Source organism: Neovison vison, chromosome 3 (assembly GCF_020171115.1).
Source record: "Neovison vison isolate M4711 chromosome 3, ASM_NN_V1, whole genome shotgun sequence".
Classification (NCBI taxonomy): domain Eukaryota; kingdom Metazoa; phylum Chordata; class Mammalia; order Carnivora; family Mustelidae; genus Neogale; species Neogale vison.
This window is the reverse complement of record NC_058093.1, coordinates 221,783,855-221,802,413: the sequence shown is the minus strand read 5'-3', so window position 1 is coordinate 221,802,413 and position 18,559 is coordinate 221,783,855. Positions and strand designations below refer to the sequence as shown.

General features: G+C 55.3%; 1 protein-coding gene across 1 annotated transcript; it reads left to right on the top strand.

Moving 5' to 3' along the window:
* The first annotated feature begins 294 nt into the window (after nucleotides 1-294).
* ASPHD2 (aspartate beta-hydroxylase domain containing 2) lies at nucleotides 295-12,819 on the top strand. The gene is made up of 4 exons (XM_044244038.1): nucleotides 295-324; nucleotides 4,236-5,340; nucleotides 10,295-10,408; nucleotides 10,954-12,819. Exons 2-4 carry the CDS (start codon nucleotides 4,533-4,535, stop codon nucleotides 11,061-11,063), a joined length of 1,032 nt encoding a protein of 343 aa, XP_044099973.1. The 5' UTR covers nucleotides 295-324; nucleotides 4,236-4,532; the 3' UTR covers nucleotides 11,064-12,819.
* Nucleotides 12,820-18,559: the final 5,740 nt, after the last annotated feature.

Below are 18,559 nucleotides of genomic sequence, written 5' to 3'. Positions count from 1 at the left end.
CCGCGCTCTGCGCGCCGGGGGTCCGAGCCCCGCCCCGCCCCGCCCCCACGCCAGCCCCGCCCCGCCCGCCGCCCGCGCCCCCTCCTCCAGCCGGCCAGCCGCGCGCGGCATTGTGGGAGTTGTGGTCCGCGCGGCCCCGCGGAGCGCAGAGCGGCGTCGGCACCGGTGGGGGCACCGGCTCGGCTCCGGCTCGGGCTCCCGCGGCGTGGGCCGGGCGGTGGCCCCGCGGCGCGGGCAGGGGGCGTCTGCGCGTCCGCGCCCTCGGGCGGCGGCGTCCCCCCCGGCCCCAGCATCCGCCCCCGCCGCCCGCGCGCCGGCGCGCAGGTAAGCGGCGTCTCCAGGGGGCTGCCGGGCGCGGGGGGTGGGGGGGAAGACGGAGCGGCCGGGCCGCCACCACCCCACCCCCCGGGAGAGGGGGAGGAGGCGGGGGCCGGACGGCTGCAGGCCCGCGGTCCCCAAGCCTGGAGGCGGCGCGGCCGCTGGGGATGCTTGGGAACGCCGGCGTCCCCCCACCCCCGCGCCCCGCATCCCGGCCCGGCCAAGGGGCCCCGCCGCCCGGCACTCGCTACGTGCAGAGCGCCGCCGCCGGGGCTGTATTGGCGGCGTGCAGGGCAGCACCCTCTTCTTAGCCCCTGCCCCATCGCGGTGCCCACCGCGGCGCCCCAGGACCCTCCTCCCCGCTCCCTTTCCTTCCCTTCTCTCCCCCTCCCCCCAACCCTGAGCGTTACCTACTTACCATATTTCTCATGGTGACCCTCCTCCCCTGTCCCATGAGCTATCACCATAAGCCACCTTCCCCAGTCTTCAGCCGATTGCCCACTTTTCCTGTCAATATGCACTTTTCCGTGGTCCCATCCCCCTCCTCCCCTGACCTCCTGGTGGTCACCATCTGTGTTAACCCATCCGTTGCCCCCACCTTTCCCCCCCTCTCCAGAGTGGGCGGATGCTGAAAAAGCTGGCCCAGAAAGTGAGGAGGAGAGGTCTCCAGTTGCCCAAGGGGGAAGGCTGGTCCCAAGACAGTTCCCAGGGTCCTGGGTGGGGAGGGTGACCTGCATCACACCCCTTGCCCTGCTTTGCCCTGCTCTTTGGGGGTACTTCTAGGGCAGCCTGGCCGCACCCTGAGAATGACCAAAAGCTCTTTAGCACTGAGCAGCTTCTCAGTGCTGCTCAGATGGGGTAAGGTGAACCCCATTAGCCAAGTTAGAGCTGAGTCTGTCCCCCAGATGTTCATCGTATCAAAAGGTATATTTCATTGGACTTGCTGACCAATTGGCCATGCATTCTCCAGGGCTGACTGACCTTTACGATTGGAGTTATTAAAGGGCAGAACTGCAGTGACAGGTCCCTGTCCCTAAGGAGGACAGACATGAAACAGATGCAAATGATGAGATGTGTGAAGGAAGCCGGACATTACTGTGGTCCCTGAGCCAAGAACCGGAGAGGGGGAGAGAATCCATGCCCTTTCCACTGGCGCTTTCGTGGTTGTCACTGGGTGCCCTGAGGGTCATATGTTGGAACCAGTACTTAATAAGCTGCCAGTCACCCTGCAAATGTAAAGGATTTTTTAGTGTCACATTTCAGCCGTGAGCTTTTAAACCCACCTCTGGGCTCAGGGGCCTGCCAGTGTCTTTTGACTAAAAGGAAGTGGCAGGTAAGAAAAGTCCTAACTTCGGCTCTCCGGGCTGATTATGAGAACAGGATCTGAAGCTGGGCTCAGGGCATCAGGATCTTTTGCTGCCTTTTGTTTATAGTTCAGGCTAGGGAGCGCTCATGGTTGGTGTTGTCTAGAATGAGGCTTCCCCCAGAAGGCTGGTGAGCCCCAGGGGTGTCCAGTGAAGAGATCTGTTCTTCATCCGCCCTGTGTTCCAGGTTTTCATTGTGCTGGAGTTAAGCAATTAGCAGAGCTGATGGGGACTGACACTTAACAGGTGTTTGCTAAATTATCACCATCTCACTTCTCAACGAAGAGAAACCTCTTCTCCTGAGAGACTGAGTTTAAAAGTTCCAATTAGAAGTTGAGCTCAGGGAGGGGGGAAATCCTTTTAGTAAAAGTGCTTGTTTTTCACGCAGATGACAGTTTCACACTGAATTTCAGGAATCGTGGGGTTCTGGTTGGGAGACAGGCTTGCAAACAAAACATGGGAGAATCATCCCAGATTTTCTTTCCCTTCCCCTTTCAAGGGAACATGTGCCAGTTACGGTATGGCTAGAGAGAACCAGGGGCACCAAATGGTCTGTTTCCATCCAGTGGGGCCCAGATCTGTGAAGAAATTGAGAACGTGTGAGAAAAAAAAATTGAGCTGCTAGCCTCCCCACTCTTGTATTTTTCCTAGAAACATAAAAACGGCCATGAATATTTAGCATGTGCGTTTTTGACTTGCTAAACATGATAGTCAAATGATTCTTAATTCAACCTAAGCTGGGAAGATGCAGGCAGGCAGTGAATGAGCACCTAATGTTTCTCTTTCATTTTTAGTCTTGCCAGTCTGGGAACAAATAAAAGTCAGCTCAGATACGTGGCAACGAGAGTGTCCAGAATTTGCTTTTAGGGTCCCTCATCCCGAGATACCTGTCCCCAATGCCCTGGCTTGGTTTTGCTGGCTGACCAACACGGGCTGCCACATGTCTAAGCACATGTTAAATGTTCGTTGTGACATCCTAAGTGTTTTATATCCGAGGAACTGTTGTCACTTTCCTCCATCCCAGGAGATGAGCATGGCCCAGTCTTAGAGATGAAGGAACCGAGAGGGAAGTGTCCCGCCCACAGTCCAGCCCACCTCCAGTTTGGGTTCTTGGCCTCTCTGCCATCTCGCAAGAATTTTCCAGCCAAATGTAGTCCCCACAGAAAGGAGAGGGGACAGCTTCCCCAGTTTTTCAGTTGCCTTCAGTTCCCAAGAGAGAAGGTAGTACACAAAAAGACTTTTGTGAATTACTCGGCCCCTTGCACCGAGGGAGTGTATTAGGCTTGTGGGAGATTGTAGATCTGGCTGTTCTGGGAAAAGCAGGCTGGACACAGCGTCTCTCAGCTGGGAAACACGGCCAGGCTTTTGTAGACACGGGCACCGTGACTGCCGGGCTCTGATCTTACTTTTAGGTTATTAGGGTAAACGGCGTGCCAGACGCTGGCCCCAACCACTGGCGGGCTACTTGGCAGAGTGCTCCTGTCTGTTTTGGAGACAAGAGACCTGAGAGGGCTTCTGTTTCCATTCTCCCCCATCACTTCCTCTCCTAACCTACAGGTGAGACCAGGGAGTAGTCTCTGGACTGGCTGACAGAAAGGCCCAGTGTCAGCTGTGGGGATGACCCATGACCCAAGAGCCCACCTCCCCTTCCAGCTTGAGTGCAACCCAGCCTTTGTCAGCAGGGCAAGAGAGATTAAGCAAGAATGATGAAGCACCATAAGAGAGAAAGTAAAATGGGGACCGTGCAGTTTTGTGGTTCCTTTGCCATTTTTAGGAATCTTTTATTTATTTTAAGTCATCTCTGTGTTCAGCATGGGGCTTGAGCTCTTGACTCCGAGATCGAGGGTTGCGCACCCCACTGACTAAGCCAGCCATGTGCCCCTCCTTTGCCAATTTTTTTTTAATAAAAGATTTTATTTATTTGTTTGACAGAGGCAGCAAGAGAGGGAACACAAGCAGAGGGAGCGAGAGAGGGAGAAACAGGCCTCCCACTGAGCAGTGAGCCTGATGTGGCCTGGATCCCAGGACCCAAGGATCATGACCTGAGCTGAAGGCAGCTGCTTAAATGACTGAGCCACCCAGGCGCCCCCTTCCTTTGCCATTTTTAAGATGCTTTTGAATCCAGATCTCTCTGTAAAGGTACAGAGACTTAAGGAGAACAAATATTTATGAAATGCCTACCATGACTAGACATCATCATGCAGCCCGCTGGGGAGTGTGTCTCTGCCCTGGCCACATGAACTTGGGTGAGGTATATAACCTCTCAGGACCTCAGTTTCCCCACCTGTAAAATGGGGCTGATCACACCCCCTACAAATGACACAGAGTAGATGGGCCTTGTGTGATTGTTAGTACTGGTTGCAAATTATGCACCGTTGGCCTCTTGGGAAATGGGGGGCGGGGGGTGTGGCAAAATGGGGAGAGAACACACAAGATTGAGAAGTGTGTCCCCTACCCACAAGGAACTTCCAGAAGGATCTGAGATTTTATATTTCAGTTGAGGATATATCCAGGTATAAAAATGCTGGTTTACTTTTTTTTTTCTCATGTCAGGTTCGAAAATCGTTTCACGGTGACTGATCCCACTTGCTGGCGTGACCAAAAGCAGCTCCTTCCACCCAGCTTGCAGTGACTTTTTTGCGGGGAGCGGAGTGGTGAGCCCAGACGTGGGTCAATGCCACGCTTGGCGGGATCCGAGGAACTGCGGTGGTAGCCATGCCTCCCCTGGCCCCAGCCACCCCTTCCCCCTAATGTTAAGGTGCAGGGTGCGGGTGCCCTTGGGACCTCTGAGGACTGACTGTCTGACCTTGCTTCACCCCAGTCCCTGCCCCCAACGTCAGCTCCCCCAAGATGTCGCTCGAGTGGCTGGTGGCCTGGAACTGGTCGCTGGACGGCCTGCGGGACTGCATCGCCACGGGCATCCAGTCGGTACGGGACTGCGACACCACGGCTGTGGTCAGCGTGGCCTGCCTGCTGGTCCTGTTCGTGTGGTACTGTTACCACGTGGGTCGCGAGCCGCCCCGGCCCTACGCAACCGTCAACTCCCTGATGCAGGGCACAGATGCCGCCGGGCTGCAGAACGGCTACGCATACTGCCAGTCCCCTGAGTGCGTGCGCTGCGCCCACAACGAGGGCCTCAACCAGAAGCTCTACTACAACCTGCAGGAGTACGCCAAGCGCTACTCCTGGTCCGGCATGGGCCGCATCCACAAGGGCATCCGCGAGCAGGGCCGCTACCTCAGCAGCCGGCCCTCCATCCAGAAGCCCGAGGTCTTCTTCCTGCCCGATCTCCCCACCACACCCTACTTCCCACGGGACGCCCAGAAGCACGACGTGGAGCTGCTGGAACGCAACTTCCAGACCATCCTGTGCGAGTTTGAGACCCTGTACAAAGCCTTCTCAAACTGCAGCCTCCCGCAAGGATGGAAAATGAACAGCACTCCCAGCGGGGAGTGGGTCACCTTTTACTTGGTCAATCAGGGGGTTTGTGTTCCCAGGAACTGCAGGAAGTGCCCACGGACGTACCGCTTGCTTGGAAGCCTTCGGACCTGTATTGGGAACAATGTTTTTGGGAACGCGTGCATCTCCGTGCTGAGCCCGGGGACTGTGATCACGGAGCACTATGGCCCCACCAACATCCGCATCCGGTGCCACTTAGGTAGGTCGTGGGGGCGGGGGCTCAGGGCACAGCCTGCCCGACACAGCCACCCTGGGCCACCAGAATCCTGCCTGTCTGCACTCCACAGGGCACATCTGTCAAAGGTCGATGCATTATGTGCAGAGTTTTGACCGCAGAGATTGAGTCAGAAAAGGAACTTGGGAGCAGTAGGATCTGACAGAAGGTCTGTCCAGGGGAGCTTTCTGCAGTGATGGGAACAGCCTCTATCTGCACCGCCCCAGTACAGTAGCCACTAGCACCGTGTGACCGCTGAGCGCTTGAAACGCAGCTGGTGCCAGGAGGGGACAGAGTTCCGTCTACACTTAGCGAGGCACCCATGGCTGGTGGCTACCATATCAGGCAGCACAGCTCAAGAGCCCAGAGTCTGTTGTAACCGTCACAGGTTCACCCTGATGCCTGGGCTGCTACACAAGATGCTCTCGTGCCTCCCAAGTCGAGGGGGCACGCGTGTGTGGTCTTAGTGCCGAGTTCATTCAGGTTTGAGGGCAGTTGGTACCATGCGCGACAGTGGCCCTAAGAATGGGGTTGGAGTCAGCTTGGCCGTGTTTGCGTCCTGGCCCCAGAGGCTGCTGGCTGTGTCAGCTGGGGCAAGTCACTTTGCCTCCCTGCACCTCCATGTCCTCACGTAGAGAGAAGAGGTAAAGAGCTCCTTCCCATGGAGTTACTTGGAGGGTCTGCTGAGAACACATGTCATGAAGCGTTTATGCGCACGGAGCCGGACATGGAGTGCTTACTCACCCGTGAGGGGGGCTTCGCCACAGCTCAGCACACGGGGATTTCGCTCCCCCAAATGCCTTGTGCCTAGTGACTCATGATAATGGGTGGGTACCCCCAGTTAGCATCCCAGACTGGGGGGCACGCCCAGAGCCCAGGTAAGGTCAGCTTCAGGAAATTCTCAGCACTAGCTGCCTTGGCTTCGGAACAAAGGATGAAAAAGCCCGCGTGGAGGAGCCCCAGTCAGGGCTGGAGCGGGGGGCCTCATGCTGTTCTGTAGACAAACCACAGGGCAGCCTCCTGGGCTCTCCAGCCCCGCTTTCCCCAGAGCCCTCTGCTTCCCCTGCCCCATGCAGGGAGCCTGAGCAGAATGGGACGTGGACAGAGGGCTTTGCCACTTTGAAAGACAGCTAGATTCGAGCAGTTGATACTGTGAGTGTTTACAGAGCAGAGGCAGGACAGGTGCCAGAAGAGGGGGCCTGGCTCCGTGGTCAGCTCTGGGACTCTGGGAAAGGAACGGAGTCTCTCCATGCCTCAGTTTCCTCATCTGTAAAATGGGAGGTAGCGCTTACTTCAGGACCACTGACAGGGTTAAATAAAGTGGTATTTTCTGTGGCTGCTTGGCAGGGAGAGAGGTGGTAGCTAGTCCCCTGGGATGAAACCTGTGCTGGACAGTCTAAGAAAGGATCCCTAAAACCTGGGCCCTCAGGAAACAGTGGAAAACCATCAGGCTTCGGAAGCAAGCACCCCCGGACTCAGCTCTGTCGGCCCCAGCTGCCGAGTGATCTTGGCTGGGACCCTGAAACTCTGAGCCTCGCACAAGGGTGACAGTTTATGCCTGGGGGCTCTCTGGAGGATGAGAAGATGCATGTGGAGACTATGGGCAGGTAAAGGGCAGTCAGGCAAAGGGCACTCTGATTAATTGAGGGGGCAAGGTGGCCATCTGAGTGGTCTCAGTAAGGTCGCCATGCAGGACCCCAGGGCACACTCAGATCTCACACTCCATCCCGCTAGGATGGAGCAGAGGAGTCTTACCCCTGAGCCCCAGATGTGGCTGAGGGCTCAGGGGGAAGGGGGGCCGAGGTCAGACAGGTTGGGTGGGAGCGAGCCATGCAGGAGCACCCCCCATGCCCAGCTTTGGGATGGAGACTGGGGCCATGGGGAACAGTACTGTGCTTTCTTCAAAGGTTTTCTTTGGCTGTTCTTCAAAAGCTTCAGAGTGACCCGGTAGGAAGTGCGTCTGTGGACTGAGGTAGAATTCCAGGCAGGTGTGTTCAGTGGCAAGGGCAGCAGGGTGGGGGGCAGAAGAGCTAGGCTTTGCCTTCTGTGCACAAATGCCTGTCGTGCACCTGCGTGGTACGTGTGTGAGTGTAAACCACACCCCCACAGGCCCTCCGTACGACCTGTCGTTCCCTTCACAACCCTGCTAGTTCTTGCCACCAGAAAAACTGGGCCGTGTCATGTTCTCCTGGAAGGAGTCCCGCTGGACTGTGGCCGCTTCCCTGAGGCCTGGGCAAGCTCCCTGGTTAGATTTGCTCAGTGTTTCCTTCTTTCCACGGTCATGCACACATTTGAATCCACCACGGAATGAAACAAAGGTGGGTTCGACCCTTGCGACCTTGGGTGTTGCCAGAGAGGGAGCGAACCTGGTACGTCCCTGGTGACCACGCCTTGGCCAGAATACCTGGCTGGAGTGCAGGAGACACCCGCTATTTCTGAGTCCTGCTCTGGAACTGCCAGCCTTTGTCCCCTTTGGCTGCCTGCCCTCTGAGCTGTGACTCGTGGAGCTGACCCCACAGACACCTGAAAGCCTGGCCACGGCTGTGCATTGCCCCCAGTCCATTCATTCGCCAAAGACCTCTCTGAGCTAGCTCTAGGGGTGGCGTCCCTCGGTCTGGACCCCATGTAGCGCCGTGGGACAGCTCCGCCTGTGGGGCTGGGACGTCCTGACCACATGGCCACAGACCTCCAGCAAGTGACCTCTGACGTTCACGAGGCACGTTGACTGGGGAGGCAGATGTCCTTCCACACAGCCAACCCTCAGGAAAGGGTAGATGAAAATGCATGAGCATATTCAGCAAATTCTTGCTCAAGAAGCACAGTTAGACTCTCATTGCCTTTTCACGTGCGTGGTGTTGGATTTCTGGGCTGACTAGCTGGGTGGAATTGGCAGATCAGCTTGTGTTTGCCTTGCTCCCTGGAGTGCCAGCCTCCAGAGTCCTTAAGTCGGGGGAGGGGGGTGCTGAGCTCTTTTTGCAGCCTTGACCTGCCTCGTTGGATGGTTGGTAGGGACAAAGAGCAAGCCCTCAGCCAGAGCACGTGGGGTCTGGCTCCATCCCCAAGAGCCCCCTGATCACTCTCTCTGGGACAGTATTGATCATCTCTGCCAACCAAGCTGGTTTGGGGGCAGTAGGCAGGAATGGGGTGGGGGGAACTGGAAGGCCAGGGCATGATGAAGGGGAAGGCAGAAGAAAGTAAGCAGGGGGCTGTCAAGCCAGCAGGCCAGACCATTTTTCTGCTGTGCTGTGGTGCATGGTGATGAATCATTTAGTGGCCCAGAGAAAGGAGAGCTGCTTTCTGAAGCCCTGGGGTGGAGGGTCCCTGCAGAGAACCACCAAGTCCTAATGGCCTTGTCCAGTCAGTGAGGGCTCTCTCTTCTGGGCCCGTCACAGCCCTAAACCCCACCGCCCTCCCCAGCAGTTGTTACCAGTAGCGGGAGATGGGAGTTGATGATTCCAGAGTTGGAATGGCCCTTCTCGCCTGATTCAGTGAGATTGACCGTGGAAGCCTTTGCTCCAAGAATGGACAAGCACTTTAGTGCCACCACTGCTGAAATACTGTCCAGTGTCATTAGAGCCCATTCTGTGGTTTGGATTTAAACCTCATGTCCCCACCAGGACTGAATAGCAGACTTCTGGCAGGTCACGTCACTTCTCTGAATCTCAGCAGCTCCATCCAGAGAGGGGCTGAAGGGATGTCTGAAAAATGCTGATTTAGCCCAGACTTGCACTCAGGCAGTTTGTATGTTCCCCGTGGCAAGGGGAGTGGCCATATAGCCCCTCAGGTAAGCACGCTGCTGTTCCCCCTTTATAGGCTCAGAGAGGTGAAGTCACTTGCGCAGAGTCCCACGGCAGTGAAGGGTCAGAGCTGGCCCTCTAACCCCAAGTCTTCTGTTCTTGCCGCTCCTCTGTGTGGCCTCTGTGACCTCCTCCTGCGCACGTGCTTCCGGTTCAAGGGGCATATTAAAATGCTTTGTTAGCGAGAACTCTCTTTTATGTTCATCCTAAGGAGTCAGCTGGGGTGTGTGGTGGGCAGGGCCGACTGGTCCTGCCTCACGGTTGTGCCCGTAGTCCCCAAAGACGAGCAAGACCAAAGACGATCACATCCCCTCTGGCAGGACCCTGCTTCCTCCCGATGCATCCTTCCTGAGAGCTGTGGGGCCCATCCAGCCCCTCGGGACTCTGTTCCACGGCTGTGGTGGTGCCTTCATTTACAGACGTCCAGGCAGTGACAGGGCCTGGGAGTTTCCTCGGATCCTAGGGTCGGAGGCAGGGACGTGAAAGTGGGCACACAGCATTTCAGCTAGGCCCGCTCCCTGCGGTTATACACCCCTGCTTGGCACCTCATGTGCTCGCCATTGTGAATGCATAGAGGCTTACAAATGTGTGGGCCTCTTTCCCCATGGAGCTCAGGCATGGCCTTAGGGGTGACCTTCAGTGTCACGGAGGGCGACCAGAGGAGCTTAGACTAAGGACATGCCATCCTCAGGCCCCGACATGGATTTAAAGCTTGGAACCCAAAGAGGAGGGCCTGGTTTCATCTTAACCAAAAGAGTCCTAGAGATTGGGGTCTAATAAACACAGTTTACCAGGCCAGGCGGGTTATAAACCTGGTCTTCCTCAATAAATGGGGGTTGGGGGAATAGGATGTCCCACAGATGGGCTTCAGCGGTCTCAAAAGTGCAGCACAAGACTTGACAGAGTGACCCATGACCCAGAACAGATGAAGCCAATGGAGGAATGTGGTTTTCCAGGGAGCTCGGTGATGGCCGGGGTCCACAGCCTGTATTTCCTCTGCCAAAGCACCTCCCACCCCAGACAGGGCTCTGAGGGGTGAGGCAGAAGGCCAGGACACTTCAGAAGTTAACAATTTGTACCAAAACAGCGCATCCCCCCATCCCACCTGCCTTCATTCTCTTTTCTCTGCTTTTCCCTCAAAGGTCTCAAAACCCCAAGTGGCTGTGAACTGGTGGTCGGGGGGGAGCCCCAGTGTTGGGCAGAAGGACGCTGCCTGCTCTTCGATGACTCTTTCCTGCACACTGCATTCCATGAAGGTGAGCGGCTGCCTTTCTCTTTTCTTTACGTTATAGGCTTTATTTCTTAGCCCAGTTAGGTTTCCAGAAAAACTGAGCAGAGTATATAAGCACCCCCCCCCCATTTCCCCTTCCATTACCATCTTACTTTAGTGTGGTACATTTGTTGCAAGCGACACATAGAGTGACAGGTTATTATTAATTGAACTCCAGTCTCCTTCGGGTTCACTCTTGTTGCTGTGTGTTCTGTGGGTTTTGACAAATGTGCAGTGACACGGATCCACCCTGACAGGATCATACGGGAACAGTTCCACCGGCCAAAAAGTCCTCTGTGCTCCACCTAGCCCTTACTCACTCCTTCTGTCCTCTGCCCCTCTCCTTTCACACGCTCCACCCAGAACCTTATGAGACCGTGCTAACATTCCTGTTCGGAGAGGAGGTGATCTTCCTATGCAAGCCAAGGGACAGGATGGGCCCTGTCCGGAAGCTCACTGTGGGGGTCCAGCACTGCATGGGTCCTGGCTCTGGAACGGTTTGAACCTCTCTTCTCTCGCACCCCCTCCCAGGTTCAGCGGAGGATGGCCCACGGGTGGTTTTCATGGTGGATTTGTGGCACCCCAATGTGGCAGCAGCCGAACGTCAGGCCCTGGATTTCATCTTTGCTCCGGGTCGATGAGAACGTTTTCCGTGCTGGAGTCGGCGACAGTGGCCGCGGGTCAGCCCGGGCAGACTGGGGTACGGTCCAGCCCCAACCCGTGCTGTGAATCCACGCTCTGAGTCCTGCCTCACCAGAAAGTTCTTATTTGGGGTTTTGAGATCATGTGGGCTCCCTCTTTCCTTTGGTTATTGTAAATGGGAAATTTTCAGCTTGTATCGCCTTAGATTTTTCTTTTTTTCCTTCCAGTCATTTGCTTCTGAGATTCCTTTCTGCCTAATAGCGCGTTACTTTGCTCTGTGACTGGGGACTCTGTGCCTTCGGTGTGACTGTTGTCTGTGCCGTGTCACGTACCTGGTTTTTCAGTGCTCTGGAATAGAGTAACCAAGTGGTTATCTGTCTGAATGTAATCATGTAAAAACTCCGTGTGGTCATCTGAAAAGAAAAACGAACGAAACAAAACAAAAACTGCAAACCCGTGTTAGAGACCTTGGCCTCTGTTGCCATCACGGTCACACAGGGGACCCTTCAGCCACCCTGGGGCAGGGGGAGAGTCTGCAGTGCCCACACCTGGCCGGCTTCACGGGCAGGGCGGGCCCAGTCGGGGCGGCACGCACGGCTGGGCCTGAACAGACTTGTCACCGTCGCTCCCCTCACTCCCAAACCCTTCAGGTCCCCAACAGAGGGGAGCATCTGGCTGGTGGGACTGGAGGCTCCTGTGTAAACACGGCTTTCCTTCCAAGCTGAGGCTGGTGTCCTCAAGAGCCAAGTCGGGGCTCCCACGGATCAGCTGCCGAATGTGTGATCCGCTTACCTCACTGCCCACAGGAGCCCTCCTGCCAAATGGGGCCGGGAACACTCCCCGCGCAGCCGCTTCGAGTCCGCGGCGATGAACGTTCAGACCAGCCGTTTGGCTGATAGGGGCTATGGCAGCGTGAGACTGCGTGCTCCTCCGGTGACATTCCAGCAGCACCTTCCTCTGGCAAAACTGGAATTGTCGATCTGACCAAAAAAGTGTCTGTTTTGCTTTGGAGTTCTGTTGCCTATGATTTTCCATTTATTTGTCTGTACATAAGTGTTCCAAGTGCTGGACTCTGAGACAGTGGAGGGGTCAGCCCCATGTCTTCGTCTCTGTGCAGGGGCGCATGCTGGGTGACGATGACCTAAGCCAGGGGGTGTGAGCGGGGCCTTTGCGGAGACCTACGAACCCAAAAGACCCACAGCAGTGGAGCTGGCTTTTCGGTTTCCTGTGAAGGATATGGCCAGCTGGGGGCACAAATTCTAGAAACATTCTCCTGTGACCTGAGGTGTGCAAGAGTAGCCTCCAGCTGTCCTAGAGATGCCTTTTTTGAATCATGTATCACGGGCAGTGTCTAATGTATACAGTGGGCGGTGTACAGCTGGTCACCCGTACAGGTCCAAGGTTCTCTCGGAACAGAACCAGCAGCTTCCGGGAGGAATGGCCGTCAGAAGTGACCCTGGGCCGAGATGCCCTAGGCAGTGACTGGCAAGTGAGCAAAGAAAACCTGTTTCCATTGGAGTCAATGGATCTTTTTCAGTGAGCGGAATGCTGGACAGGGCAGCAGTTTCCAACATACGTGAAATCTTTTTACTCATTAAGTATCTTGTCAAAGAATCACCGAGGTGCATGATTTCTATACATACTGACTGCTCTCCGTTTACAAAGTCCACAGCCCACACGGGTAACCGGCCACCGGAGCTCATGTGCCGTGCTTGGGGAACAGGAGATAAATAAAGGACCTTGCTGAAAACCAGAGTGAACTGTGAAAGTGGTCTGTTGGGGAAAAGAGGGCACTTGGCAGGAGTCACTAGGAGTTTGGATCACATCGTAGAGATGGGTGGGGCCCCGCAGGCACCGCTGTCTATGGTGAGTGAGACAAAAACGCAGCTCTCCAGTGATGGGTGTGGGCTAACAGGAGCAGATCCATGGAACGTTAAGGAGCTCTAAGTGGCACGCGAGGCAGAGAACAAGGACCGTGGCTTCAGGAAAGGTAGGGGTTGGGGGATACTCAGGACTCCGTGCCAGGAGCTGGCTTCCGCCCAACCTTGGGCAAGTCACGGAGCCTCTGGGAGCGTCGCTGTGCTCCTCTGCAGATGTGGCCTCATTCCTACAGCAGCAGTGAGGTCCCCTTTCTGCCATAGCGGTTCTGAGCAGGTGCAGGGGGACAGGTGACAGGACAGGTAAGAAAGAGGCAGATCAACACCTCTGATCAGTGGTGGAGGTGGCCTGGGGAGCCAGTGGCCCCTTCCTGCCGCCTCAGTACAGGGGAAGAAGCAAATCCCTTAGTTGAAATTTTTCCTTTTAAAAAGAGGTAGGTGATGCGGGTGGCCTGGGGCTCGGGGAGCAGCCAGGCTGCCTGGTGTTTTCCCAGCAAGCTTGCTTCCAACTACAGTCCTGGCTGGGCTCTCTCAACAAGCAGAAGGGAGGAGCACCACTTGCCTGGGGCTGAGATGTTTCTCGCTCTCCTGAAGTGTGCATTGCCAACTAGGCAATTGCTAAAATAATTTACGCGTTACAGCTAAGGGTGCTCAAGGTGAAAAAGGGGAGCCAGCGTGCCCGCCCAGCTTCAGATGAGAAGCCCTGCTCCCATCCTGACACAGCCCAAACCACCTTCAAGCCCAGACCACACAAGGTCACATCCCAGGGCTCCCAGGCACCTGCTCCTTATCCCTACCCCCTACCACTGCACTCACCCAGATTGTCTGGCTTCCAGGTTACACTTATAATGTTGAACGGCCTAAGGTGTATAGCTACGTATAGCCAGGGAGGGGAAAAGTGATCTAATCCACTGGTTCTTGACTTTGCACAATACAGTCACCTGGGGTGTTCTGAGAAATAGTGATGCCCAGATCCCCCCCACCCCCGCCCCAAAGCATCTTATTTCTTTGTTCTAGGGGTGGGACCCGGATCTCCGTATTTGTTTTAACTCGTTTCCTGCCCTGATTCTAAGGGGAACAAGAGTCAATGCCCATTAAGAATGACAAGGCCTTTGAAACCAGCCAGCTCCAGGTTAAAGTCTGGACAGTGTTCCTGTGTGACACCCAGGCCACTTCTAACCTGGGTCTCTAGTGAACAACCACTATTTGTAACATTCTCCAACAGTACCCTGCTGAGCCCCTTGCAAGATGTAGCATCCCCATTCTTAGTTCTTGGGTTTCTAGGGTCTGGTGTGCCCCAACTGCAGGGCTGGGTTCACCATCCAGACCTGACCAATCAGAGCCTTCCAAACTCTTCGGCACTCAGAATTAGGTCAGGGCTGCTGACAGGATCCTGTCCTTTGGCTAAGATCATTGAGAAAAAAAAGTTACTTTTCATGCAGTAGAGGTGGGGATCTAGTGTAAAGAAAATCTGACAGTGAAATCCACAGAGGAAAGCAGGTGCCACCGTGTGGAGGTCACCAGAGTCCCTAATCTAGCTTTGCCTGGAACCAGCGGTACCACCGGACTTACCACTTCCACAAGCCAATCAACTCCCTTTTTATTCTGAAGCCAAATTTGAGCTGCAGTTGCTGTCCTTCCCACCAAAAAGTCCTGACCCACTCGGTGAGGTTCATCTATAAAATGGGCCAAATGCCCACCTTCACAGGCTTAAAGTGGGCTTTGAGTAAGATAACAGTATGTCACAATCTGGGTGGATAGGAAGTGCTCCATACATATTTTTTAAATGTTAAGTAATCAAAGCAAAGGCTCAGTACAAAATGCTATTTGTGAGGACCATCGGGCCCTGCTGCCAACAACTTCCTCCTAAGATACACCTCCCTGCTAAATCTTGCTAACCAGATGTAAACACAGGGGACAGGACAGAATAAGGCCATATATTTTCAGGCTGCTGACAGATGGCAGTGGAAATACTCAAGCAGATTGTAACATTAGGTGGCAGGCGGCAACACACACAGAGATGGATTTACTTTCTGCCTCCTTCCCAGGCACACACGTCAGTCCTAACTTCTGATCACCTACCCTTCCCCACATTTCCCCATGTCTGATGCATTAGACACCCCAAACCCAAGGTGAGAGCGCTTTTCTCCCCTGGGTACAGAGAACTCTGTGCACTCTAGAAAATTCTTCTGCCTATATTAGTATCCCATGAGTCCTTGGGGCCCACACTGGGGGAAGCAGAGACAGTTGTGTGCATGTAACGCAGAGAAAGTTAGCTCATGGCAACAGTCTCTGTGGCCAAAGCCACGTGGCCAGCTGGAGGCCAGGCTGGAATAAGAGGCCAGGCCCCCAGCACGCTGTCTGGCAGCCTCTTGACCTCCAGTCACACATTCAGACCTCCATGGCTGGCACAGGGACCTCTTGGAGAGGCCATTTGTCCTCTTGGGACATTTATCGAACCCCACGTTCTGGGAGCCCCCACAATACGCCATGCCTTTACATAATTACCTTTTCCTCTCCATGTCAGAGAAGACACTCAAGTTCTAAGAAGTCAAGTCCCTGAGCCCCAGCAAGTCAGAGAGATGTGTCTGAGCCCAGGGCCCACAGAAGCCCCTGCGGGCTGGTTGGAGGGAAGACATATACACAGTGCCTTTTCGCCTGCGCATGGGAGGTGGGGCTGCTTGTCTCCCCCTCCCCCTGCCTAGGGGGCCTCATGGGGTTTCGACATCCAGGCCTCCAGCCCTGCCCCGGGGCACTCTGCTTGGAACACGCTGGTGCGAGCCAGCGCGTACACACACACACACACACACAGGCACTCAGGGAGTGGCCTCTGGGCTCTAACACGATTCATGAGCACTGTGGATTTTATTCCCAGAAGGATAGCCAATTTACCTGTTAAAGGTAAACAGAGAGGAAATGTCCTTTTTCAGTCTCACAAAGCCCTGAGAACCTTTACCTTAAGCTTTCCAGATTCAACAAACACCTTGAGAAAAGATCCAGAATATCTTTTTTCTCCTCCGCCCAGACGACAAGTGTTGATTGTACACCCTGTCCTCCCCAGTCTCCTCACGATGGCCCAGGGGTTGGGGGGGACAGGGACTCCCCCTCCCATCACCCTGCTTCTTATCTGTTCAAGAGCCAGTGACCTTTCTCATGAGAGTCCGATCTAGTCACTCCCCCGCTTCAAAGCTCTCCTCTGCCCAGGATAAATTCCCAGCACCCCTGTAAGCATGCAGAGCTTCTCGGTGGGGGTGGCGGAGGTGGTGGGGCCCCATCTGTGCTCTGTGGCACCGCACTGTCCAGACACCAGGGGCTTGGAATTGCCAGGACACACAAATCACTTGCAAGGCGGGCGTGTTGGTCTCCTGTGGGTGCTGTCCCGAGTTTCCAGGCCAGAATCCGTCCCTCACTTCCTTAGGCATCTGGTGGCCCTGGCTTGTGGCTGTGTCACTCATCTCTGCCTCCACGTCACCTCCTCTCAACAGGAGCCGTTTTCCTCGGCCTCTCCGTTAAGCAGGCTTGTGATGGCACTGGGGTATTCCAGAATATTCTCTGCATCTCCAGATTTTTTTTTTTTAAGATTTTATTCATTTATCAGAGAGAGAGTGAGAGAGAGAGCACAGAGGGTAGAGGTCAGAGGCAGAAGTAGACTCCCCGCTGAGCAGAGAGCCTGATGTGGGTCTTGATCCCAGGACTCCAGGATCATGATGGGAGCCAAAGGCAGCCACTCAACCAACTGAACTACCTAGGCACCCCATGCACCTCCAGACTCTTAATCACACCAGCAGGATCTTTAGCTTCTGAGGTAACACAGCAGCCAGGAATGAGGAGGTGGTACTTCTGGGGGCCCCCCTCTCACTGCAGGGTGGGGTATTAGGAAAGTGGTATTTTTGGGGGTGTGAAGGGCATGTCAGCCACTTCGGAGAGGACCACCATGGGATTAACACTTGAGAGAGTGTGGAGCGGCCGCCAGGCTCCATGTGCTACTGCTGTCAATGTGACAAGACCCAGAGAGCCTGGATGCTCCCCACCAGCCTCCCTAGGCAGCTTGATTAGGCTCAAAGCACCACCCCACTGCCCTGCCCAGGGACCAGAGGCCCTTTCCCAGAAGCAGTCTGAATGCCACTATTAATCACACCAGGGGAACTTGATCCTGAAGCCAGCATGGACTGACCCAAAACAGAACTTTCCCCTCCTCCCCATCCCGTGTTCCCTGCTGGCATGAGGCTGTTGTCCGGGGGAAAGGGGGCACTCTGGTGTCACCTGTAAACCAAGGCAGGGAAGGGTCTGTCCTGCAAATGCCACCTCCCTGGGGACACACCAGTCCGGGGTATGGGGCCCACTCCAGCAGGAGGGTCCCTGCTCTGGGGAGCCCAGAGTCCAGATGCTAATTTTCAGAGTATGGGCCTGGGACTGTCAGGAAATGATGTCCTCACAGCCACCAGAACCTCTGCAGTACTGAACAGGAAGACAGGGGGTTGAGCGGTGTGCTTCCAGCGGCCTCTGGGCCCTGGTCAGGGTCAAGGCTGCCACTGAGGTCATGGAGCTGAGCTCCACAGCAGAAAGTAAACGGGACCAGAGAAGCAGAGGGAAGGGGTGTGCCTGTGCCTGTTTATGGACTCCAGCTTTTCTGAATTAATCCGGGTTGATGAGACTCGGGTTGGGGGGTGCTTTTCCATACACAAGGAATAGGACTTGTAAAGTCCCATCTTGGTAGAGAGCAGAAGGTTCACAGCGTAAATGACTGTATGCAGCTGTCTTCTCTGCTCTGGTGCTGGGGGACACTGGCTGAGGGCAAGTTGGAGCCAGAGGGCAATGTGCCAAAGCTGCCCAGGGAGAGCCCAGTGCTGGGCTGATGACAGGGAGGTGTTCAAGGCTTCAGGAACAGTGGAAATGCACACCAGGGGAGGCTACTCTCCAGGTGACCCCCCAGCTCTTGGACATGTATCCTAGGACTGAGGAAATCAGCATCCAGAGGGACTGTCTCAGCTTCCCCCACACTGCTGCTCATCCCCCAGCTCCACCTGCGTTTCCTCAAACTCCAGCGGAAAGCTTTGTGGGTTTTCATGCACCTCACTGGGGGCCTCCCCAAGAAGCAAGCTGGGGTGGGGCCGGGAAGACTGGGGGCTTGGGGCCATTTGGCTGTTTACTTTCAGAGAAGGGCGACCTGCATGGAGGCACCTGCGAGGCTGGAATAAGAAGAGAGGCCAGGGCAGTGCCCAGAGGAGAGGAAGGGGGGAACCAAGCTGGCCATTAATTTCAGGCTCGGGAAGCTGTAGGAAGAAAGCGGAGGGAGCACTCAGAGTATCTTGCTGTTGTCCAGCCCTGCTCTCTCCAGTGGGAAAGGAGTAGCTGGGATCCGAGCCTGCAGCTTCATCTAGCATTTGGCTCAAGGGCCCCCTGTGCCAAAGTTGTAAGGAACCTAGTTTGGTGGATGGGATATTCACACGCAAGTGTCTTAATGAGCTCTTACTGTGTAACAAATGACCCCCAAACGGTGGCTCAGAACCACACGCATTGATTATGTCACATAATGGGAATTCGAAAGCAACTTGGTTTGACAGTCCTGGTTCAGGTTGTCATAAGGCTGCACTCATCTGAAGGCTTGTCCAGGGCTG